Consider the following 24,894-nt stretch of genomic DNA (forward strand, 5'->3'; position numbering starts at 1 on the left):
TTTGTACAAGATGGTAGAGGAGTATATAATATAATGGAAAGCAAAGAGGTTAATTCTAAGTTGTTGAAGACTAAGAGAGTGTATGCAGAAAACCAAAGATGTAACTATTCTGCTAAGTTCTTAGTTTTTTTACAGTTCCTTAAACATTGAGAAGTATGTTTGAAATGCTGGGAGAAGAAGTGGGGGATTTGGCAATGGCATATGGCAAACTAGCAACTGAAGCATCTTTGACGTGCTAATTTTTCCCACTTCTCGGCTATCTAGAAGGTCATGTGTAAGGAACAGCTTGACTTTAGTGTTTGGCATAAATAGATAATACCTTTTGAAATGATAATATGAAGGATTGGTAATTGGAGCCCTATTTATACTAATGCAAATGGAAATACAGAAATGGTTCTGAACCAGAACCATTTGTTCCTAATTTGGTCAGGATATCAAAAACAGTAAGCAATTTTAATACTAAAATTGTACAAGTGTTAATTTGTTCTACTGAATATCCTTCTGATTGTGCCATTTTGCAAAATGATTAATGCCCTTTTTTAGCTAGTTGTAGCTAAAGACTGTCTCAAAATTCTGAAAAGCTGATAAGTTTTTGGAGTACACGAGGCTTGCTTACCACGTCTTGAATCATCATGGAGGTTATTGTTGAACAGCGCTGTTATTGGTATGAACGCTTAAGAGGTAACAGGTGTAGGTTGGTAACAAAAAAACAAAATAAGGCTGCGCAGTAGTTAAGTCCACATCACATTTCAATAGTCCACTCTCCATAATTTGCATCAGCAGATTAGGTCTTCTTTCAAACCTCATGTGCATTTGGTATTCTCATCTCCTCCTGTGCAGTGCCTACAGAAGGGGTGGGAATTTGCTCAGATTTCCAAGGAAACCACTCTGGTGAAATGCCTTGGCAGTTGGCAACTCTTGGATGAGCAGATGATTTTTTTTTTTTTTTTAATCTCAGAAAATGTATAAAATTATTTGCCCTGTGACATGAAAACAATGGATGGTCTGAATTAATAGAGTAATCTTAGCTCCATACTTCATCAGTATGATGGGAGAAGGGAGGACATACGTAGACATACGTCTCTCCCTTGCAGAGAAGGGAGGACGTACATAGAAGGCAAATATGCCTTGGATGGATCCATGCTGAACTGGAGAAAAAAATGGTTGCTAATGTATGAATAATTTTTCAAGACAGTGGTATACTGACTCTGAGACACCCATTGTGAAACAGCCAGTACCACGATGTTTCCTTTTAATTTACTGCTAAACTATTATTTCCTTTATGATGCTCTGCAGTTAAATTCTTTATATAGATTTACTCCTCAATTGTTAGAACAGAGAGCTAGTTTGATCTTAGATTTTTAGAGGTTTTAAATATAAAAATTGTTAAAGGCTTAAGAATTAGAAATGTTGTGTTGTGTCATTAGACAATGACTGTGACCTGCATAGGTTGCTAATGACAGACCATTGCTGCGTATTAATTGCCCCTAGATGGTTTGGGAGTAGTTACTGGGTAACATTTGATATATATGTGTTTCTTTTTGTCACCTGTACTATGCCAACTTACACCTAGAACAGAGCTGTAAGAAAACAGTGTTTAAAAACTCCAAGCACGAAGCTTGCAAGTCTGAGGAAGTCACACTAGTCTAATTAAAAAGAAAGAAACCAAAACTACACGTCAGGTACTTTTAAAAATAGGAGTGCATGCAACTGTTGCTGACTTAGTAGCTGATGTACTGATCAGTGTTTCTGCAAATGAGTTCCTGTGTGTGCAGAAAATACTTACTTGATAGCCTTATTAAACGTGGACGTTTCAATGGTTGTATACAACTACACAGCTTCCACTCAGTTTTAAACTGGTAATGGTCTTTTGACATTTGATGTATGAAAGGTACATCTGCGTACGTAGCTGTCGTTATGATTGTGTCATGTGAATGCAGTCTTTTGCCATGCATGTGCCCCTTAAATCTAAAATAGCTAAGTTTGTATTCGTATTAGTGCAATTGTAAAACTGTCAAATTTTGATCCCAAATTTGTTATCTTTGATCTTTATAAAATTCAGAATCAATCTTTATTAGTATGTATAAAGTTGACATATCTATACAGACATATATACTTATATTTCTTCTATATATGTTGATGTTTTATTTGCCTCCAAAATATTAATTTAGTATAATTACATAAGGATGTTGATACAGTTGGGATATACTTTGTTTATCACATTGTGAGAAGGGCTAGTGGTTTTTGGGACAGAGGCTGATACTGGAAAATACTGTACAGCCCTGAGGTGGAAAGTTTTATGTTCCTCACCAGTATTTCAAATTGGGACATTATCGCTAATACTTCACAGAATCACAGAATCACAGAATGTTAGGGATTGGAAGGGACCTCGAAAGATCATCTAGTCCAATCCCCCTGCCGGGGCAGGATTGCCTAGACCATATCACACAGGAACGCGTCCAGGCGGGTTTTGAATGTCTCCAGAGAAGGAGACTCCACAACCTCTCTGGGCAGCCTGTAAACTTGTTGGCTTTTGGTTTGCGTATTAAATCAGCTGGCATTTTTAATTAACAGTTATATACATAATTGACTCAAACTGACATGTCTCTTGTATAGTTTAGGAGAGGAGCCAAAGATTAAATAGACATTAAAACTCCAATCTTCTATAACTGTAATAACTTCACAGCAGATTGAAAGTTATATCAGGAACAATTGAAGGAAATATATATTATGCTAAATCCATTCTAGTCAAATGCAGTGCTCCATTTTCCAAACCATCAGTGCAAGACACTTCAGAGTGCAATTCTTTGAAAACAAAGAAATTACAAAAATCACTAGCTCTTACTTCGTTCTTGGCCATTAGTAATTAAATCCGTGTAAAGCAGAGGTATAATCAGTTTTCCCTTGCTCCGCTACCTGCTCACAAAGGAAAACAACTGGTTGAAGATGCATTTTATTTTAACATTTGACACCTATAAGCAATAAAATATAAATATTACTGAAACATTAATTTACATGCAAACCTAAAGTTACTAACTTGTTAATCTTAGCACAGTAGATTGGGCATCCTGAATAGCAACAATTTTGCAGTTAAGTCATCAGTATTATAAAATGAATGAAAGTAAATGCTCATCTTCCAGATTAGTTCATGGTATGAATAAACAGATGCAGATAAGGTTGATATTCTATGTAGAATTATTTCTCATACACATTTAGTACATAAATAATGGTGTCTCTGTATCAATGTTAACATAAACTGTAAAAAATAATGTCCTCTCAAGGAATCTGTAGGGTGAAATGTTCACGTAACAGACTTACATGCCTCACATGTGATGTTTAATTGCAGATGTGGATGCCACCTGTAGTGATTTTGATTTTGGAACAGCGTTGCATATTGCTGCATTTAACCTATGTACAGGAGCTGTCAAGTGTTTACTGGAACATGGAGCAAATCCTGCCTTTAGGGTAAGGAGTTAGGTTGTAGATTCACCAAAAGGTGAAAAAAGTACCTGGAAAAATTGAGCAGTCTGCTGAGGATTTTGGTTAGCTAAAAATGTGTTACATGGAGTGATACTGCCTCAGAAAAATTGTTTATAACTTGTAGTGGATGATTTTGTATGCTATGTCATACTTGTGTGTTGAAGTTTGTGTTTTGTGTCACAGTCTAGTTCATAAGTCCAAATAGCTTTTGGGATGTTCTGTTTGTTGCTTGAACTTTCATTTGTTAATGCTCCTTTGTGTCTTGCAACAGTTGTCATGGCAGTGGTGGATCTTGTCAGAAATAGCATAAGTAACTGATAATGAAACATTAACTGCTCTGCTTACTAACCAAATAATAGGCCTGAGTTATTGTGTAAAGTGATACTATAGTTGTCTAGGCACAAATCTTGGGTTTTGATTGGTTTTTGTGGGTTTTTGTATTTTTTTTTTGTGTTTGATTGTTTTTTGTTTGAGTTTTTTTGTGGGTTTTTTTTTTTCGCATAGGCAGTATCTCAGTTCTCCATTTCCAAATTCAGGTTTGTTTTTTTTTAATGAGAAATTATACTTGTTTTAAGGGTACTTAAAAGTCATTATTTGATGTATCGCTGCTGGTGTGAAATCTTCTGTTCATACAGTTCTTCATGATATTCAATCCAGATCTCGTTAAAAACACTGTTTTTCTTCTTTATCTCATTATTTAGTGTGCACATACATGTTGCAAATTCTATAGCAGCTGTATGTGTAAGAGTGTTGTCACAGGGAATATTGCTTTGCAGTTGCACAAGCATTCTGAGCTGGCAAAAGGTGGCTCTGCCCTTGAGAAAAGCAATCCTGTGCCACTGTGCCCTCTCCTGCCTTCTTGCCTCTGCTCTGCCCCCAACCTTGTGTTGACACAAAGATTTGCAGGGCACCTGGTGGGCTGAATTTCAGAACTGATGTGACTGAAACAATCGCTAATGTGATGACTAAAAGCTCAAAACAAACTCCCTGCCCAACTTTAACCCAGCTATATCCTGTTCTTAAGGTACAGGGACTTGAATGGGGCTGACTTTTTACTTACAGAATGACTGTAGATTTTTCAGGAATGGTAGGTAGATTCTTCAATCCAGCAATAAAGTTCTGACCAGAGACAGTGTGTAGAGTTTGCTTATATGAGGACAGCAGAGTGTAAATGATGAGTAAGGATTATAGTTTTCTAGGGCTGAGATAGGGAGATTTATAGGGGGCTCAGGGAAGGTTGAGCTTTTAGTCTGTGTTTTAAGGAAGCAAAGCAAACACAGTCTTGCTCTGCATCGTTCCCTCTTTGAGCTTCTGGTAATTTCTGAGCCCAGGGGCTCAGCTGAGACAAATTTGGATGACTGAGATAATTATGTTTCCCCAAACTTTGTGAAAATTGGCAGATAGACAAAGATCCATACTAACGCCTTTGCTGAAGACAGCCTAGGTGGAACTTGCCATTGTAACAGCCTGACAGCCCAACAGTGTCCTTGCTGTCTGGCCAACTGACCTGGAGTTAACCTTAACTCCAGGTGAGCTGGTATTCCAACAACTCTGGTCTAGGGCGAGTGTCATGTGGGCCATACGGGGAATCACAGTCACTGCTTGCTGGGAATGGGGAGTGTTTGGAAGGGACTCTGTCCTTAGTTCATCTCTTATGGTATAGTCTGTATCTAAAAATCAACTAAACAGATTTATTCAGGTATTTATGTGAGACATCAACTTCATGTATTCTATACATACAACGTATATTAATTAAATCCTATCTTACATTTGGAATAAGCCTCACCAGGGAGTAAACTATACACTGGGTAAAGTTAAATTCTTTGGGAGGTGTTAGCTTTAGTATTGGCATTACAGACCAGAATTACTGCTTACTTTCCTAATCTGTGTTCAGGTACACAGATATATACAGGTGTGTTTTTTCATGTGTTCCAAGTACTAATAGTGTTCTTAAAATTAAAAATATTGGTAACTTAGCACTTTTGAAAATAAGACCCTGTAAATGCTAGTTTATATATCTAAGGATGTTTTGGTACCCTTATTTGAAAATGTGGATGTTTTTATAGTTGTTTATATTCTAGGAAAAATATCTAATGAAGAAGATTAAAAACTTCATAAACTGCCATGGTTTTGCCTGATCAGGTTTGTCTTGTCACGACATTAAATCCTGTGCTATCCTATGTTTCTACAGAACGACAAAGGGCAGACTCCGGCAGATGTGGTTCCTGATCCAGTAGATATGCCACTGGAAATGGCCGATGCAGCGGCCAGTGCAAAAGAAATCAAGCAGATATTGCTGGATGCAGTGCCTCTCTCATGTGACATCTCGAAAGCCATGATTCCAAACTATGATCATGTCACAGGCAAGGCCATGCTTTTATCGCTTGGCCTGAAACTGGGAGATCGTGTTGTTATTGCAGGACAGAAGGTATGATGAGCAACCTGCTACTGCCCTCATAATTTCTGGACAGTTGATTTATTTACCTGTTTGGAGACATAGCTCAAATTTGAGGGTCTAAAACACTTTCTGGAAGGTATGGACTCTGGATGGCAGTAACGATCCAGTTACAGAAAGTAATAAGCTGAACAGTTATGTGTTGAAGAAAGTCACTGCTATGAAAAGCTGTTTAGACAGGCACAGTCTGCATTTTGTAACTGTAAACAATTTTTTAAGTCTCCTATAGTACATCAGCATAGCTCAGCTTTTATTAACATTTTTGGTGTCACATTAAAATGATGGTAAAATTTACAGATTACTTTGTGAGTTGCCCAGCTTTCAGTTATGAGTATGCATTCGTGAATTACCCCTGATAGTTTCCAGAAGGCGGTAGAAGAAAACTTTAATTCTGCTTAGCCTATAGTAGCCTGGTTTCAGTGGTGCAATGCAGCTAAAATCTTTGAAGCAGTGCTGTGCCAATGTTACATGGTTCTGTGTAAGTATAAGAATGTAGCCAGTACTGGTCCAGCTAAAACCTGAATGGTTTTTAAGAAGCTACCTTGCTAGACACAGTTTAAAAAATGTATTTGAAAAATGTAACATTGACATTGCAGTTAGTATTCATACTTTTTATTTGCTCTGATAGCAAGGGCTCTGAAATGATTTAAGAGTGCTAGAACTCTTTTAAAGATTTCAGATATTTTTCTGGTAAATATTGAAGGCATTTGTGAGCAAAATTTTATGTTTGAGTTGCTTTCCCTTTAATAATTTTTATAGTATAACTTCAGATTTGTAATTATCACAACTGAATAATTGTGAAGTGAACTCAAGTGGACTCCGCCGAGAGTGCAAAGCAGCTTCCATTCTGTATTTTCATTTGGTGTATTCTTGAAATTGGGTCAGGAAAAGTGAAGGAGTCACTAGCTATGCAGAAGGCGTTTTAGCTGAAGTACGTACAGGAAGCCGCTTATTGTTTAAAGGCAGTAAGAAGTTCATGGAAGTTTCTTTTATGGAAAGCCATTGCACAGCGAAAGCGAGCATGTAACTGCAAGTTAATGGAGGCTTTATAGCAGGAAAGGGAAGAAAGCAGCCCTCTTGTGTATCTATCCTCCAAGTAAGGCCCATGGAACTGTTTATACTGTAATGTGCTTACCGTGTACAGACAAAGCTTCCTGGGTTTGGTTACTTTTCTTTTTTTTAATTGAGTATGCTACTACAGTATGTTTTAAGAAGTTCTTGGAAGCTGTTTTTCTGCTCCCAAAGACCAGCAGGGCTTTCCAGCTAGTTTTTTTTAAGGGAGCCAAAGCTGTCATACAGCAAGTGGGAAGGAGGAATGTAATAGTGCTTTTTGGTCTTCCTTTTCCATGTCTGCTTTCCTCCCTTCCTTTCCTTGTGTGTGAGGAGCTGTTCTGCATTACTCCCACATGGTTTCCCACTCACTTTCTCCATTTGTCTGAATGGAGAAGTTGATCTCAGCCCTGTCGTCCCTTCTCCCTTGGTATTCATAAATGTGTGCAGGCTGGAGCAGAAGTGAGAACAGGCTGATGAATGGTGCCCAATTCTTAACCTCCTCTTGGATCGGTTCTCATTGCCGGAATATGGAAGCTGGGATGAGGACACTGGAACAGCAGCATTTTTATGAGCAATGTTTATGGATTCCTGTTCTCTTTCCTGCTTCTCTACTCTCCTGTCAGCTTTAATGAAGCTTAAAAGCCAAGTACGGTAGATGCCAGAGGGAAAATGGATTCCTCTCTTGATTCCTACTGCACCTGTCATTCTAGTTGTCTTACAGGGTAGAAAGCTGTGTAAGCAGGTGTTTATGTGTATGTGATTTGGGGTCCTCCAGCTTCACCAGCTCATGCTCTGCTAGATTAGATGTTATCTGAATGGACACTCAATGAAATGTGAGTGCAGGGAAACCAGTAGCTGGAAGAAAACTTCTCTCCTGTTCCTGCTGTGTTTCTCACGTGTGTGAGGTCCTCTGCTCCTTGCTTGCTGAAGTCCTAGGGCTGGTGAAAAATTGGAGCCTCAGTTTTGCCATCTCCACCTCCAGTCAAAGATGCTGGTCCCTTCCCTCTGCTTGGTCAGTGCCCTTTGGCTGGTGCCTGGAGGAATCTGTTCAGCTGCTTGGCCAAGCTTCCTCCGGCTGAATTTGATCTCTGGGTTGGTAGCTAAAAAGTCTGGGTCTAGGTTAGTGTCATGTACCTGCCTATAACAATCAAGTTTAAAGGAGATCTTCAGAGTAAAAGAAGAATAGGCTCTGGGTCACGTTTATTTCTTTACAGAACATTAAGAAAGAGTAGCTGGAAGGTTTTATAGTAAAGAAAAAAAATGGTTTCTGTCTGTTTACTCTCTGAGGGCTGGATTAGACAGTGAAGTCATAGTAAAAAATGAACTAATAGTATTATGGTCACATGGGATAATGGAAACTGAGCAACTGAAAGATCAAAGTTTTTTCTTACTAAAACTAATTTAAAAATCAAATATAAAAATGAATTTAAATCAGTGTTAAATGCATCGGTGTTAGTTATTCCTCCCTCGTGTGGTTGAAGTGTGTGAGCTTATAATGTGTATTTGTGGAGACTGGTCTGTCTGGATGTTCTTGATATACTTATCTGTTCAGAGTCTACATAGTATATATTGAAACAGCAAAAAAAGCTATAACATTTACTGGCTTTTTAAATTTTGTTTAATCATAAGGAGGGAATAAAACTTACAAATTTTTTCCAAAGAAAAAATTAACTATGCTCTGAAGTTTACCCTTTAACCTTTGTAATATATGTATAAATATATATACACACACAGATCTATTTATAGATTTTTTTTTTTTATCTAGTATTTCCATGGAATCTCCAATTCAGCAAGATATCTAGCCGTGATTCTGGAACTATTGGTGTGGAAGACACTGAAAGTAAAACTTCTTGTTAGGCATATGCTCCTGTACCTTGCTGACTTGGAGCTGGATTGTACAGTGGTGCTTACTGTCTAATTCTTGTCTCTTATGAGATCTGTCAGTAACCACTGCTTTTGTTTAACACAAAGGTATCGCAGAAAGACTAATTCATTTAGGAAAATGCATTGGCTGGCATTGAAAGATAGCAATGTCAATAATCAAGGGAGATTATTACGTTTGTGTTTCTCTGTTCTGACCAAAGGCTTGGAGATGACTTGCTGCCTCCTTCCTAATCTATACTATGTTCTTGTAAAAAATACTTGTTTAACAAAGCCATTCTGTGTCGATGCTTTTTGCTTTAGGTTGGTACATTAAGATTTTGTGGCACAACGGAATTTGCCAGTGGCCAGTGGGCTGGCATAGAGCTGGATGAACCAGAAGGAAAGAACAATGGAAGTGTTGGAAAAGTCCAGTACTTCAAGTGTGCACCAAAACGCGGTATAACCTTTATTTTTTTCTTTCTTTTTTTTTAAAACTTGGGTTTTAAAAAAAAGTGTCAGAAGATATGAACCTTTTGGGAGAATAAAAACAGATAAAAAATTCAGTTGCTTTTCTTTTTAGTGCTTTGTTTGTTTTATTGATTCTTTTAAATGCTCCTAGTGTTTTGGCCGCAACTATTTGCAAAACCACTGAAACAACCAACTGGTCAAAATTTCTGGTTATTTCTTTGAAACTGTGAGATAATAATCTTTCCTGATTTTCCATCTATATTACTGAAGCTATTTGTTCGTGTTGCAACAATAATGGCCCTGTTTCCTTACCTGCTTTGCCTTCCTTTTTAAAAGAACACTTCTGTAGTTGTTTTCTAACTTCCAGCTTGAGGTATTTTAATTGATATTTCATAGATAGTCGTGATGATACACAAAGTCTTGCATTTTGTAACAGTGGAGACTGAATGTTACCATTAGGACAAAGATTCTAATGGATATTTTTACTGAATTCCTGAATTCCTCTGTTCAAGTTGCTTGATAAGCCTTTTGGTTTCACTGTTCATTTGAGCTAATCCTTCCTACCCTATAAGTGCTTTGACAGCATAGTGAGCCATGATTGGGGCTGAAAAAAACCCTAAATTAATTGATTTAAGAGACAGTAGCCAGAAAGTTTTGTTGCATTAATGTTACTCCTGGTTCTTTTTTGGCACATACATACAATTTTCTCTCCAGGTATCTTTGCACCTCTTTCTAAAATAAGCAAGGCTTCTGATCACAAAAAAAGCTCTGTACGAAGTTCTTCCACGCGGTCATCACCTTTGGTCAAATCCAAGAAAATAGATGTGACGCACATAACGTCCAAAGTGAATTCTGGTGAGTATTTTCTTGTATGTTGAGACAGGATTGAGATACTAATCTTCAAGAGTTAGCACCAGTCATGTAAATCTTGGTATTAAAATACTTGTTTGGAATTAGTTCATCACTTGGGATGAGAAGGTGGTATTTATTAACTACCCGTTCTCATTATTAGAAATTCAGTAGCCCTTAATCTAGTACTGGAAGGACATTGTGTGTACTTGTTTAGTGATTATAGTGACCTGATGTACTAACAGAGGTCTTCATATACTCTATTAAAAAAAAAAAGTTCACTACAGCATTTATTCTCAAGCCTTTAAAGTAATTTCTGGTTGGCTGTGATATCAGTTAAATGTCTAAACTTAACGTGATTTCATTTACTTAGATCTTCCTGGGTAACTTGAAACATCTCACTGAAATCAGTGAAAATCTAGAAATTAATCTATATATACCTTTATGTACAGAAATTGAAGAAATTTAATTTATTTTCTGGCAAAATGATCAAAGAACTATTTAACTGATTGTGTTTTATCTGCTCATTAAATTATCTGAGTAAAACCAGAGGCAAATTAGAAGAGAAAGGATATCCTTGTAATATGGCCTCAGTCTACTGGTCAGAGTTACAGGCTCAGTGCCTGGCTCTGGCTTAGTCTTTTAGTAATTTATTCAATTTACTTAATCCTTCTGTGTAAGTTCCCTCCTTGTGAAGTAAGAATGATGCATCTTTTCTGTCTATTTAGGTTCCAAGGTGTTTGGAGTACAGACACTTCCCTCCTGTGTACCGTGCCCACCATGCATAATGTGGCCCCCTGTCTGGCTGGCTGCATAATAATGTCATTAAATATATTACATTAACGTTTCTTTTGCCTTTTGAACCCTGTTTAGGAAACTCATAGTAAGACAGCACAGCTTAAGGGATGGAAGATATACATACATTCTCATCAGATTTACTCAAGCACCCTAAAACACTCCACTCTTTACCAGTGATAACGCAGGGTATAGAAACAACGTGCCAGGCTGGTAGAGGAGATGCATTTTGGCAGCATTTTGGATGATTTATGTAACTCTTCTCTGCATAGATTGAGGGGGAAGTAAGCCCTAATTATGTGTATTTACAATTAGCACAAGATCTAAGCTATTTATAAATAGACATCCTGCATAAAAAGCTTCTCAGAATAATCGTTTTGTGAGGAGTATTGCTCAGGAGCAGATCTAAGCTGACTTTTTGTGTAGAGTATTTGTCCATGTTTGATTCAGTTTGTTGTGAACGGTTTGTAACTCATTAAACTATAACGGAAAGGACCGTTTCCTTTGTCACAGCCGGTGTGTTCCAGATAGTTTAGTCATAAACCACCTTTTTTGTCATAAAGGTGCATTTGTATCTTTGTATATTTTAAACATTCAGTACTTGCTTTAGGTAAAAATCAGACTGAGTTATGCGTCACCTGCCCGGCAGAGCTTACACCCACTAACAGTAATCTGGAAGCTGCCGTTTGCGTTGAAAGGTCCATTAGAGTTAATGTGCGTGGCTGACTCACTGGCTGCAGTGGGAGGATAAAGCTGCAGAGGCAGAACTTTGTTTTGCAGTGTTTACGTGTATCACCAGATTACAGTTCCTTCCTTTAAACTTCATTCCTGCAATACACTGGTTTGTAATGATCTGAGAAAAATTAATATGCTTTTTGTAGATATGGTTATAAGCTGCGAAGGAAAATATAATACTGTACAGAGATTTTTGAACTTGATTTGTTTCTACGGGATTTGAATAATCCATCAGATTGATGATAATAGGTCTTTTTCAAGTTTTTAGAAAAAGGATTACTGCAATCAAATTGAGAACTGTGTTATCAATCACAATACTTTTTTGATCTGATGCCTCAATGGCTAAACCATAAAATTTTGGAAAATATAGTACATCTGCACATTAGTTCAGTCCCTGTTGCTGAATTAAGCTGAGACGTGTAGTTAAATAAAAAAGATGTAATTTTTCTTTCATGTCAGGGAGGGGATAAATCATAGGTAAGCTTGTTCTTCATTGAGTTAACCGTGACAGGTAGGAAACTGTCAGAAATGCAAAATAACTGTTCACAGATTGTAACTTCTGTGGCAATACTAGTTCATCGCATATCACAACATTGCTGCTCTAAGGGTTAGGCTCTTGAAAATCATATTGGCATACTTCATTATTTGTAGACTGAATGACGATTTGGTTTCAAATCTCTCTCAAAACTTTTGTATATAATCTTTAATGCAGAAATTGTGAAATTAATACTAGTGAATAGTATACCTTAAATACTAGAACAGTGAATGTTGTGTATGTAATAGATGTAAATGTTTGAAAGATTTAAGTAAAACTTCTTCAATGTAAATATTAATATTTTGCAGACAATTTGTGTATTGTTTGGCAAGATAGTTTGGACTGGTTTAATGTGTTAAGGAGTTTAATATGGCTTATTCATCAAAACAATTCTGCAGTCTTGTTTCACCCATTTATCAAGAGTCAGGAACTGCACTGTTTTATCTGTTTTATCCATGCATCCACTAATCTGCAAATCCGTCGAGTTGTTTTTGTACGTGACTTTCCTGTAAAATTATTGTTCATTGTTAGAATGTAAATATTTAATGGTGTATATTCTTTTTATAGGCCTAAATATGGCAAAAAAGGACAGTGCTGCTGAAACCAACTTTATGGCTGCTAACAGGGGAAAAACTGTACTTGCAAAAGACGGTAACTAATTTTTTTTTATTTTTTAACATCTTGAGAAAAATTTGGGGTAGGGCAGAGGAAGTATTATTACTGCCTTACATCTGTAAAAGTCCTGTATCTACAACCCCCCCAAAAAGAGGTTGCTTTGCCTGTCTGTATTCAGGTCCCAAGCAGGCTGTACACATTTAGTTTACTAGGAGTAATTTGTGTGGTTGTTTGGCTAACATTCTCTGTTGGTTTGGTAACAGCTTCTATCCAAATACATGGACAAGAATATAGACAAGCCCTTAAAGCTGGAAGCTGTCTCTTAGTAAATGATCTTACAGGGGATCTGCAGAATTACCTTCTTAGGTTTCTGAGGGAGACCTTCTGCCCTGTATTGTTACTGCTTAGATTTTGAAGGAGAACTGTGCATATATTCTGTTGGAATTTTTATTCTCTCCTGTATCTGTATGTTTGAGCTTGTAAATAAAGCATCATCATCTAACAGCACTTAACAGTCTTGGCATTGTATGAGGGAAGGCTCATAATAACAAACTTCAAACATGAAAAACGTAACTCTAGCTTTTGAAAAAACTTCCTTTTACATATGAATCATTCTCTGCAATTATCTAGTTTTGGAATTGGATAGTGACTTCTACTGCATCAGTATTTTGTGTGCTGAACTTTAAACATCAAGGGACCTCACTTTCAGGGATGTCTTTAACAAGCTGTAAAAATTGTGTCTCCTTTGAGGTTTTGTCTATAAAATCATACTACAAGTGTTGGTAAAAGCAGTATTTCTATGAAATAATTTGAAGTGTGACTTTGAATGTACTCTTTTTGAAAAAAACCCATCTTTTTATATCCTCTGTCAGCAAACAGTTGTGAGGAAGACACATAGGGAAGAGACTAGTGTAAGGTATTTAAGCACTGTCCTATATGATACTTTTTCAAGGTTGAGCTAAAAAACTTGGTGGATGGAGGTTTCCAATGTTTTGTTCATGGAGGGCACTTAATGGCTTGTTCTTCAGATTCCAGTCACACAGTGAAATTAATTGGCAGTACAGTGTCTCAGTTTGGATACAATATGATATCCACAATTAATGGGACTCCAAAGGCTTTGCAGGCTGTAAGTGATGTGGAGTGAAGCCTCATTTTGGGATCTAGTGGTTTAGATGATACTGCCATAAGGCAGGTGCAGAACCTCTAGGAAAATCCAACATCCAAGTAGCTGTCAGTGGTTCTTTGTCAAACAGGAAGGCTATTTCAGCTTGGGGTTTTCCTGGAGTTTGTGCTGAGTCTGGTAATTAGGTTTTTTTTTTTTTACTCCTTTTTTTTTTTTTTTTGACACTAGGGATAGAGAGTCTGTTCATGAAATATGCAAATGATGCCTGGCAGATAGCTGACTGGCTTAATATTAAAAAACCCCCAATCCCCCCCCGAAAAACCCTCTTGACTAATTGGAAAAAAGAGCTTGGGAGGAAAAAGGTGCAAAAGAGTAAGGACAACGACAAAGTTATGTACCAAGGCTGAAACAGTCAACTGTATGAGTGCACCCTGGGAATGACATGCCTGGTAATAGTTTTGTAGGAAAGGACACGGGGATATTGAGTATTACAATATAAACGGGAGTCATCTATGGGGGAAATATACTGGAATGTATACAAAGGAATGTCAGATACACAAAGTGACCTGGATGCTTCGCTTGGCACAGGTACGGCCTCAGCTGTAACACTGCATCTAGTTTTAGACACTGCATTTCAAAAAAGATGTGAATCAACTGGAGAGAATTCAGAGGAGACACTACAATAACTGGAGGTATAAAACATGACTGAGCAGAAAAGACCGATGGAATTTGTGATTGTGTGATTAAAAAGACAGAAGATTAAAGGGATAAAACAGGAAGCTTTCAAATACAAAGAACAGTATAACCCATTGTGCATGTGTAACGAGAGTAAGAAGTGTTGAACTAAAACTGTGGTAATTTAGGTTTTATATTATAGGGGAAAACCCTGTAACAGTACAGATAATTATGTGATGAAATATATTGCTGAGGAAGTCCCGAGATCTCCCTGATGGGAGGTTTTTAAGAACAGGTCAAACACCTGGCGGGAGCAATCTAACAAACAGTTGTTGTGCCTGATGATGGAAGAGGAATGGACTATAGGACCTGATGAAGTCCCTTCTGCCCGCCCTTCTCCCGCCTCATGATTTCCCACAAAAACGCAGCATTTAATGACTGGTTTAGTTTCTTTTAGTTTCTGCATTGCTGCATCAGCAGTTTTTGTTGCATTCATGTAACAGTGCTAGGTGGTCTGACCTCCAGTGAATCCATTGCTGGACTGACTTCTAAATATGAACTTGTAGTACGTGTTCACAAGTGCACGTATATATTTATACCCTGGACTTGGAGTTGAATTTTGCTTGTTTAGTCACCACTTATTTAGTAGTTTGCATTTTCTTCGTTGTAGCATAGCTGCAGCTACTATCTCGGAGTCTTTAGATTTCTGTCCCCAGACACCGAAGCTTTTGCCTTGACCCACTGCATTTGCCTTTTTGCAGTTCTTCACTGTTTTGCCAAATTGGAGGATTAAATTATATTGAACACACTAACCCTGTGTTGATATCGAGGCACTTTGTGAAAACTAATGAGAATTAAGCCTCTCAGAACTCTGGAAAGTTTGATAAGCAATATTGTATTAGTTTTTCACATTGAGAAACTGAGGCATAGGCATGTCTTGCTGTACCCTGCCTTATTTTGGGTAGAAGGTGGTAGGAGAGGGGAGAACTGAGGAGAGCCTTGAAAAGGAAGGAGGAAAGCTGAATGTAAATCTTCTTGGACAGTTTAGACATCAGGGTTTGCAAATGGAGATAAAAGTGATTTATTTCCCATTCTTATTTTATAGTACAGATTTTAATATTAATACAGTATGTAATGGAATATAGTAGGCTTTAATCCAGACAATAATTCACTCGCATAATACCACCTTCCTTCCACTTCTCATCAAAACTTTAATGGGCTGGATGCTGAAAGGGTGGTGGTATAATCTCTTATTACTCAGGCTTCCATATTTTAATAAATATGCTTGGGACTGTTTAAAAAAAACTTTCATAGAGTAACAAAGAAGGGGCCTTTGGAGACCTCTTCCAGCACTAAACTATCACCTTTTTCCCAAGGCAGGGTCAGATGCACCTATGTCATTCCTGACAGGTGTTTGTGTAAATGCTGCTTAACAACATCTAATTTTGATTCTTTTCTTTGTATTCTGCCCACTGTGGAGAATAGGTAACTAACTTCTTACAGAAGCTTTCACTTCTGCTTAGTCTGTCCTTTTCTGGATATGATCTCTGAAGGACTATTTCGATGTATGTCTTTTAGGTCTGCCTGTGTACAGCAGCTCTTCCTCTTCTACTACCTCCTTGGAAGGCAAACAGAATTACTGCAAGAAACGGAACTTGACTAGCAGCAATAAAAAGGCAGTGACCAGAGCGTCTTCTGCCTCGTCTAAAATTAGTGCTGGTATGGCCTGTTTTATTAAGGTGTGCTTTCACAGGTGGAAGTATACTGCTGTACTGAATGCTTACATAGAACTACTTGTGCTTTTATAAAGTTTGTTTAGAACATCTTCAAGAGGAAAACTGTTCTTGTAGTTGGTCACTGTACCTTTCAACTGCAGAGAAAAGTTGTAGTTGACCATTTTCATGCTGAAGCAAAGCAATTCTTTGTCTAAGCAAAATCTGCATTGTGTTGCCATGTGCTAAAAGTACTCTGTGTTAAAGACAGATACTCTAGTTACCAATCAGTTGGCTCACTATTTAAGACTTTCTTAAATTCTAAAGATATAATGTCACTAATTTCAGCTCTTGTTCTTCTGTTGAACAGGGTTGTATAGTTCTTCTCCGGCTACAAGGAAAAATCCTTTTGAAGAAGGAGAAATTCAGGTTGGAGACAGAGTCCTGGTGGTAGGACAGAGAACAGGCACTGTTAGATTTTGCGGGATGACAAAATTTGCACCAGGTATTTGCAATACTCTTCGTGTATGTTGTAGACTCAATATGGAATAGCTTACATGTGAGCACCTGAACATTAAGAGAACTCACATCTTTTTCCTCACTCCCTCCAAAAATATAGCTAAATTTACTGGTTTGTTACAAAGTTCTTTCTCTCCCCTATGTTTCCTTGAATATTTTTTACTTTAATGCAACTACTGGGAAGAAATAATGGTTTAAAATGTGACGTTTACTTGTCCTTTGACACGGCTTAATTAGGAGAAATATTTTGATGTTGAAATTGTAGGTATTGTTACAAAGCTTTCTGAAAATCCTCAGTTCAGTCTCCAAAGCAGTATATAGTTGATTGAGATCACATGCCTTTACTCCTTACTTCTTCTAGTAAACCTTTTTTGACACAGTACTCTTACCATGTCACGTACCTGTCTCATTCTTATCTTCTTGGCATGTTTAGGAGGGTAATTGTGACCATTTAAATCTTAGCTAACGAACCTTTAGGTCACAGGACAGATGAAAAGTTAGAAGCATCTCAAAAAGCCCCAAACTCTTCCAGCATTTTCTCATCCTTCTCCCTTTCAGCTCCTTCCTCCCTTCCCCTTGCTAAAAAGCCCATTGCAGTGAAGCCAGATGTTTTCAAACAGAAGCGAGTTGCTCTAAATTCTGGAAACTAATTTCTGAATACTCATTCTTTGTACCAAATTCTATGTTCTTTATGTCCGTATCTATAATGTTCTTATTGTAAGAATAAGGCAAAAACAGGTGGTAAGTATTGGTGTATGTACCTAGTTTAAATGAGGTCTATTTGATTGATACATAAGCAGCAATACTCTGTCTTGACACTTGGTGGCATCAGTAGTTAAAAAAAAAAAAGTGACAGAATGGGACATTGTGGTACAAGCTACGTTCTTTTTTCATTCTCGCCCCTTTCCTCAGTGTCATTGTGGGCAGTCCTTGCTTAGGATATTGCAATTAACTGATCCTACACTTTCATGCAATCACTCTTACCGTCATGTTGCTTACACAGTAAACAATGAGAAAAGGGACTGGTTTTCCAAATATACTATAACAAGTGTAAAATCAGGAAGCTGTTCAATAGTGTAAGTCTTCTCCCTCTCCCCCCCCCCAAGTTAGGGAACAAAATTTTTTGGAGGAAAACATGGTATTGTAAGAAGTGAGGGTGGAAAGATCACAGATCTTCACCATTTGCAAAACCAGTAATTTATAGAAAATGTAACAGATGCATTTTTAAGTATTTCAGTTTTAATATGTATCAAAGCTCTGGAAGTTACCGAAACTTTATTTCTTTTGCTGCAATTCAGATCTTTATTTAATTCTAAAAACAAGAAGGGGGATCTTCTGACGTACTGAGTCCTTCTAATTCATAAGCTGTCATTCCTGCATTTCTGGAGCTGATAATTAGAATTACCATTTTATCCAGTGCCTTAGTACCAAGCGACTTGAATTAAACTTTGAATCTTTTGGGGATGGATAGCATAAGGACTGCTAGTGGAGTATGAAATTTAGCACCTTTACATAATTAGCTCACATTTATCACAGGTTATGAATGATCAAGCTTATTAACATCTTGATTGCCTATTCAGTGTTCTGTACGAGACGAATTGCTGGCCAGTTCTGATTCTTACACCCTTCTCTCAATATCATACAATGAGCCTCGCACTTTGTATTAATTATAACTTGCTAGATGGAGAGAAGGAATGAATTAATATCAAAACTTTAATGTTTCTGTTGATGATCTCAGATGAGGCATAAACCACGTGGTCAGAGGACTAAAGAAACACGAACCTCCACTGCTCTATTCAGTAACATTCTGTTTGGCTGTAGTATATATATCTCAAGGGTTTTACCTTTTCTATAGTAAAATCTCAATAGTTTTATTGAAAGCATATAAAAATGCTGAGATAATTCTCTTTAGATTTATTATGATATACATTTTTTCATAGTTACATAGATAATAACAATAAATATATATATTATAAAATAACTATCTCGACAGTTTCTAACTAGAAACTGTTTTCCTTGAGGTGGGTGAATGCCAACTGTACCAACTGTCTAGATGCAGAAAAGCCTGTGGTGTTTTGTTCAAAATACCATGATTTTACTGGTTTAAAATGTAGGATTCTGGTGTGGAATTGAATTGGACAAGCCTCATGGGAAGAATGATGGGTCCGTGGGAGGCGTGCAGTACTTCAGTTGTCTTCCCAGATACGGTATATTTGCACCCCCATCTCGTGTACAGAGGTAAGCACTGAAGCTGTTGTAATGTTTGTGTTGCGAAACGCTTTCTTAATACATTTCCAGTGGGAAACAAAGTTTTGCAGCAGATGTGGAAGAAATAAATGTTTTCTTCAGCTAATGGAAGTTTATAACCTCCATTAAAAACCTGGTGGGTTTTAGATCTGCTTTTTGAAAGCAGAGTGTAAATTGGAAATGCAGCTCCCCAGTTCTCTTGCAGCCACTTCAAGTATTTTCATTCCAGGGCTTTCATTTCTGATACAGTTTTTGTTCATTAAACCTTGCTTTCATGACCCAATCCTGATGCGCTGAGCTAAATTTGGTTGTAAAAGGAAGTTGCTCTTGGATATACATAACTGGAAATACTATTCCAGCTAACTGCACAAAGGAACCAAAGCATCCATCATTTGTTTGTAGTCTTTTCATTAGATTTCAGGAAGAACATATGAGGAATACTGTGCTCTTTCCTCCTGTGTTTGTTTCTAGTTACTCTGCCAGATGTGTTCTTGCTTTTGTTTCCCTGAATATCCTAGCTCAGCCAAACTGTTAAAGAACTTGCCTGAAAATTATACATGCTTTCTTGCTGAGTAAAAGGCAAGTAACTAGTTTGCTCCAGGCACCTCTTACATACCAGCCTGATTACAGCTGAAATGTTTGTCTCTCTTGTGGGGTGGATGGAGAAGGGAAAGAATCAGAACTTAATCAACATTTGACAAGAAGGACTTCAGTAGTAGGTTTGTTCAGAGTTGAGTTGAAATGACTTCTTCATTGTGTTATTTGCTTTTCAGGCTAACAGGTTCTCTGGATTCTCTCACAGAGACTTCATCGAGTAAAATAAATCATGCTTTTCCAGGTAGGAGCATAAGACATGGTGATTTGGCTTAGGTAGTCTAGCACAGGCTGCCATTCTACAACCAGAACCTGTTGCACAAAGCCCACGTCTCCGAGAGCACAACAGATTTTCAAGGAACCAAAATGGCAGCCAATAGTCTCGCTGCTCCCTTCCTAAAAATGTAGCCTGCAGCAGGAACTGTGGAGTATGATGTTATTAACCCTATACTGGCAGAAATACTTAAGTCAGAGTTAAGGTGGTTGACACTTATTACTGTATCGTGTTCTGGTCAGAGTTAACCATAAATTGAACCTGCTTCTTAATCTAAATTGACATTGATGAAGGGATTGGTGTAGGGAGGGGCCCATGTGAAATTACTAAAACTTCTGTGAGATACCTGAGGTAGTTATTTTTCTTTTTCCTTAGCTAAGTTTTTTGTGAAAAGGCTGCTTCAAATTACCCTTGTTTGGTTTGCTTAATTTCATTTCTGTCCTCTCTGAAAAATGTGAACAAGTTATGGACACTTACTCTCATGAGAAGTTTCATCACTTAATTTCTAAATTGGAGGGGAGAATGTGTAGCAAATGCAGTGGAAGGAGTATAAAAGAAAACACAAAGACTATGAGTTCATAAAGGTGTGAGTGGGTTTTGTTTTTTTTTTTTTTAAGAAGTCCCACCCAGCTTATTAGCCTTTCCACTTAGGTTTTAGACGCAGTCTAAGCACCACTTCTGCATCTTCACAAAAGGAGATAAACAGAAGAAACTCCTTTGTTAGGTGAGTGTCTTGAGTTTAAAATGTTTGGGTGGGCTGGCTGTTAGCTTTAGTGTTTCTTGCTCAAAAGAAAGTCTTTATGCATGTATAATAGCTAGACCTTTACGTGTTCCTTTTTTTTTTCTTCCAAAATGGAACAGTAGTAGACTATTTTTACGTGGGTATCCAGGAGTACAGTCCTTGGATTCAGGTTGGCATTAAAATTGCTTTCCAATCATTCATCACTGTGTTTTCTCCAAATTCTTGTATTTTCACACAGCTGGGTGAAGTTCAGCAGGTCTTGGTAAAGGACTTCACTTTGTCCTGGTGATCCTGACTGACCCTTGCATGTTAAAAGTTGTTTTGGCTAAACTCTTTCAAGTCCCAAATAAAATGCTTTGTGCTGCTTAGTTTAGTGACATGAGATAAAAACCATTTTTTTTTTTTAAAGGGAGTTGAGGTTTTTTCCCAAGCACTTCACTGAATTACACATTTGCCCTGGGTATTTTGTACGAACAAGACTTTTTTTTTTTCCTTTTTTTTTTCCTAACTAGATCCAAGAGCTCTGTGTTACGGCGCAGCTGGAGTAATACCACTACAGCTAGCACTGAGGGACCAGTGAAGCTGCATGAAGGCTCTCAGGTTCTTCTCACCAGTTCCAATGAAATGGGGACAATCAGGTACATTGGTCCTACAGACTTTGCACTGGGGATATGGCTCGGACTCGAACTCAGAAGTGCCAAGGGGAAGAATGATGGCTCTGTGGGGGAAAAGCGCTATTTCACCTGCAAGCTGAACCACGGGGTCTTAGTTCGACCTAGCAGAGTAACCTATCGTGGGATTAACGGGGCGAAACTTGTAGATGATATTTGCTGAGCCAAAATGTGCTCGTACAATCGGAAATAAGTATTTAAAGCACAAAAGACCCCATCTAGAATGCAAACTTATTTTTAAATTATTAAATCTGCATTTGCATTTTACATATATATAAGTATATATGTATGTGTGTGTGTACATAATATATATTTTAATATATATATATGTTAAAAAAAATATATAGATAAAAAAAGTTCAGTCGCATTAAGAAGCGAAAGCACTGTCCTGTTTCTCTTGGTGAAACGGCCCTTGCCTAGGCAGGTTATTGCAGAAGCATCTTGGGTGTGAGATGCTGTATTATTTGAATAATGTTTCAGTTGGAGGATGCAAGTATCTCCAACCTTCTATAAAGTTGCTTTGTGATTCATGCAGTATTTAAACGATTTTCTTCCACGTAGCAATGAACTGATAATGCTTTGTGCGTTGTGTGCTTTTGACGGAGGAGGTGGTTAATGAGTGACATCAGTCTGGTTACCACACACTTTGTCAAGTCCAATACCAGCTGCTAGCAATAAGAAAGAAAAAAAAAAAAGAGACCCCTTTTTCAAGCAGTTGTGAGGTATTTTTACATTTGATCATTCAGCTCCCTCCTCTTCTTTTCCCTCTCCTGTTGTCTCCTCAGAACGCAAAAGGGCTGATAAATATAAGTATTTGCGGCTATCCTAGTGAGCAGCAGCAATTAAATAAAAAGCCTTTAAAAGGCACAAATATGCTGCACGTCAGTCTGTAGAGTAAAAAGCACTTCTTGTTGTATGCATTTGTAGAAAGAGCTACGTATAAGCAGCACTCTACAATAATGCACTTTGCACTCTTCTGGAGAGCTTTCCCTCATTTTTGAAGACTTACTTTGTTTGGTGTGCTGCAGGCTATGAGTATCACAGGTTTTAAGTGCAAACAAACCCAGAGTGGAACTACACATAATAGCCTCATCATAAATATTCAGTCTGTATAAATACAGCATGGTAATTCCTGCCAGTGGTATGGACTATACACAGGGTTTTCAAGCAAGCTGTCAACATTATTTGGTTCATTTGTGATACGTTTCTTTTTGTTTTCTTCGGAACAGTTTCCAGTATAAATTTCTTGTAAGAGTCTTATGATAAATTAAGGACAGTTTTAGGTTCAGCATTGTAACACACCTTGATATGACATTACTTGTGTATCAGTCTTTTAAAACAGCTAATACTTTGTCCATGTTTTAAACATATAATGTATTTTAATTGCTCAGCATATGTAAACATTTATCTTACCAGGATGGTTTTGTGTTCCAGAAGAGTCATTTTATTCTTAAATGATCTGCTTGCTCTTACCTACTTGAAGAAGTGACACTTTAAATTACACCATAATATCCTATTTTTAGACAGAATTCTGCTGCTGTTACCTTCTTTTAGATATTGCTGTAGCTATTTTTCCAGAGCTGTATTTAAAATAATTCATATTGTAGTCTAACTTATGGGAATTTTTAATTGAATATAAAAGCTGTAAATTTTGAATGTAAAAAAAAATAATGCTTATATTTGAAGATGCAGATACTCAGTGATGTACTGAACTTTACTTTGTCCAATATCTGTTTCTTGCTGGTATTAGTAAAACGAAACCCTGGTGAATAGTATGGCAAAAAGTTTTCATTATTAGGTCGTTACAGAATGTACATCCTCTCTCTTTTGTTCTTGTATACAAATTGGGCAAACAAGATACAGCACAGAACAGTAACTGTAGTGTATAAACCAGAAGTTTTTAGCCCTTCTAGCTATTCAGTACAGAACTACCAGCTGTCAAACAAAGTGTCTGTACAGCACATTTCACTGGTTTGTCCCAGACTGGTGCTCCTGGGTGAGCAGTTGTTTAGGTTCTGTGATGAAACACTCATTATCAGAAATGCTGTTTTTCCCTGCCTGACAAGATGGAATGGCTGTAACTGCTTTATGTGACGGGCAGCTGGAGTTCTTCAGGAGGTATCTAGGGGAAATAGTGTGTGGGAAAGGCAGCAAGCTCAGGCAGTTTGTTATAGCTACACCATTTCTGTGTGGCATATCTTGCACAGATGAAGGAATAGAGGGGAATAGTTTTCTGATTCACTGGTAACATTTTCTTTCTCCAAGGGTGTCAGGCTGCACCTTCCACAGCTCTGTAGCTACACCCAGTTCAGCTGGAAGCGGGGTCTCAGTGGCCTGGGCTAGCAAAGACTGCAGGACTTCATGGAATCCTGTCTGATGGGTAGAGAAGAGGACACAGATATTATCTGAGCATTGGTGTAGTGTGCTTTCACAGAATCACAGAATCAATGAGGTTGGAAGAGACCTCTGGGATCATCGAGTCCAACCATTGCCCTGACACCACCATGTCAACTCGACCATGGCACTAAAAGTGCCATGTCCAGTCTTTCTTAAAGTCACATCCAGAGATGGTGACTCCACCACCTCCCTGGGCAGCCCATTGCAATGTCTAATGACCCTTTCTGAAAAGAAATTCTTCCTAAGGGCCACCCTCAACCTCCCCTGGCGAAGCTTGAGGCTGTGCCCTCTTGTCCTATCGCTAGTTGCCTGGGAGAAGAGGCCGACTCCCACTCCACTACAACCTCCCTTCAGTTAGTTGTAGACTGCAATAAGGTCACCTCTGAGCCTCCTCTTCTCCAGGCTAAACAGCCCCAGCTCCCTCAGCCATTCCTCGTAGGACAGACCCTCCAGACCCTTCACCAGCTTGGTCGCCCTCCTCTGGACTCGCTCCAACACCTCAACATCTTTCTTGAAGTGCGGGGCCCAGAACTGAACACAGTACTCAAGGTGCGGCCTCACCAGTGCCGAGTACAGAGGGACGATCACTTCCCTAGACCGGCTGGCTACACTATTCCTAATAGAGGCCAGGATGCCATTGGCCTTCTTGGCCACCTGGGCACACTGCTGGCTCATGTTTAGCCAGCTGTCGATCAGCACCCCCAGGTCTCTTTTCTGCTGGGCTGCTTTCTAACCGCTCTTCCCCCAGCCTGTAGCGCTGCATGGGGTTGTTGTGGCCGAAGTGTAAGACCCGGCACTTGTTCTTGTTGAACCTCATGCCGTTGGTCTCGGCCCATCTATCTAACCTGTCCAAATCCCTCTGTAGGGCCTTCCTACCCTCCAGCAGATTGACACTCCCACCCAGCTTGGTGTCATCTGCAAATTTGCTGAGGGTGCACTCAATCCCTACGTCTAGATCATCTGTAAAGATATTGAACAGCACCGGCGCCAGAACTGAGCCCTGGGGAACACTGCTAGTGACCGGCCGCCAGTTGGACTTTGCCCCATTCACCACCACTCTCTGGGCTCGGCCATCCAGCCAGTTTTTAACCC

At 38.3% G+C, this 24,894-nt stretch overlaps 1 protein-coding gene across 3 annotated transcripts in view; it reads left to right on the top strand.

The window, feature by feature from the left end:
* CLIP4 (CAP-Gly domain containing linker protein family member 4) overlaps window positions 1-23,189 on the top strand; it is a 32,804-nt gene extending 9,615 nt beyond the window's left edge. For all 3 annotated transcript variants that reach the window (XM_068410236.1, XM_068410244.1, XM_068410253.1), the window contains 11 exons: window positions 3,347-3,465; window positions 5,672-5,908; window positions 9,173-9,308; window positions 10,034-10,174; window positions 12,801-12,884; window positions 16,225-16,365; window positions 16,729-16,863; window positions 18,992-19,115; window positions 19,898-19,962; window positions 20,644-20,716; window positions 21,247-23,189. In XM_068410236.1, the coding sequence (XP_068266337.1) occupies window positions 3,347-3,465; window positions 5,672-5,908; window positions 9,173-9,308; window positions 10,034-10,174; window positions 12,801-12,884; window positions 16,225-16,365; window positions 16,729-16,863; window positions 18,992-19,115; window positions 19,898-19,962; window positions 20,644-20,716; window positions 21,247-21,568 (1,577 nt within the window). In that variant the 3' untranslated portion in view covers window positions 21,569-23,189. The remainder of the gene's footprint in view (window positions 1-3,346; window positions 3,466-5,671; window positions 5,909-9,172; window positions 9,309-10,033; window positions 10,175-12,800; window positions 12,885-16,224; window positions 16,366-16,728; window positions 16,864-18,991; window positions 19,116-19,897; window positions 19,963-20,643; window positions 20,717-21,246) is intronic.
* Window positions 23,190-24,894: the final 1,705 nt, after the last annotated feature.

The sequence above is a fragment of the Nyctibius grandis genome, chromosome 1, assembly GCF_013368605.1.
Source record: "Nyctibius grandis isolate bNycGra1 chromosome 1, bNycGra1.pri, whole genome shotgun sequence".
Taxonomy (NCBI): domain Eukaryota; kingdom Metazoa; phylum Chordata; class Aves; order Nyctibiiformes; family Nyctibiidae; genus Nyctibius; species Nyctibius grandis.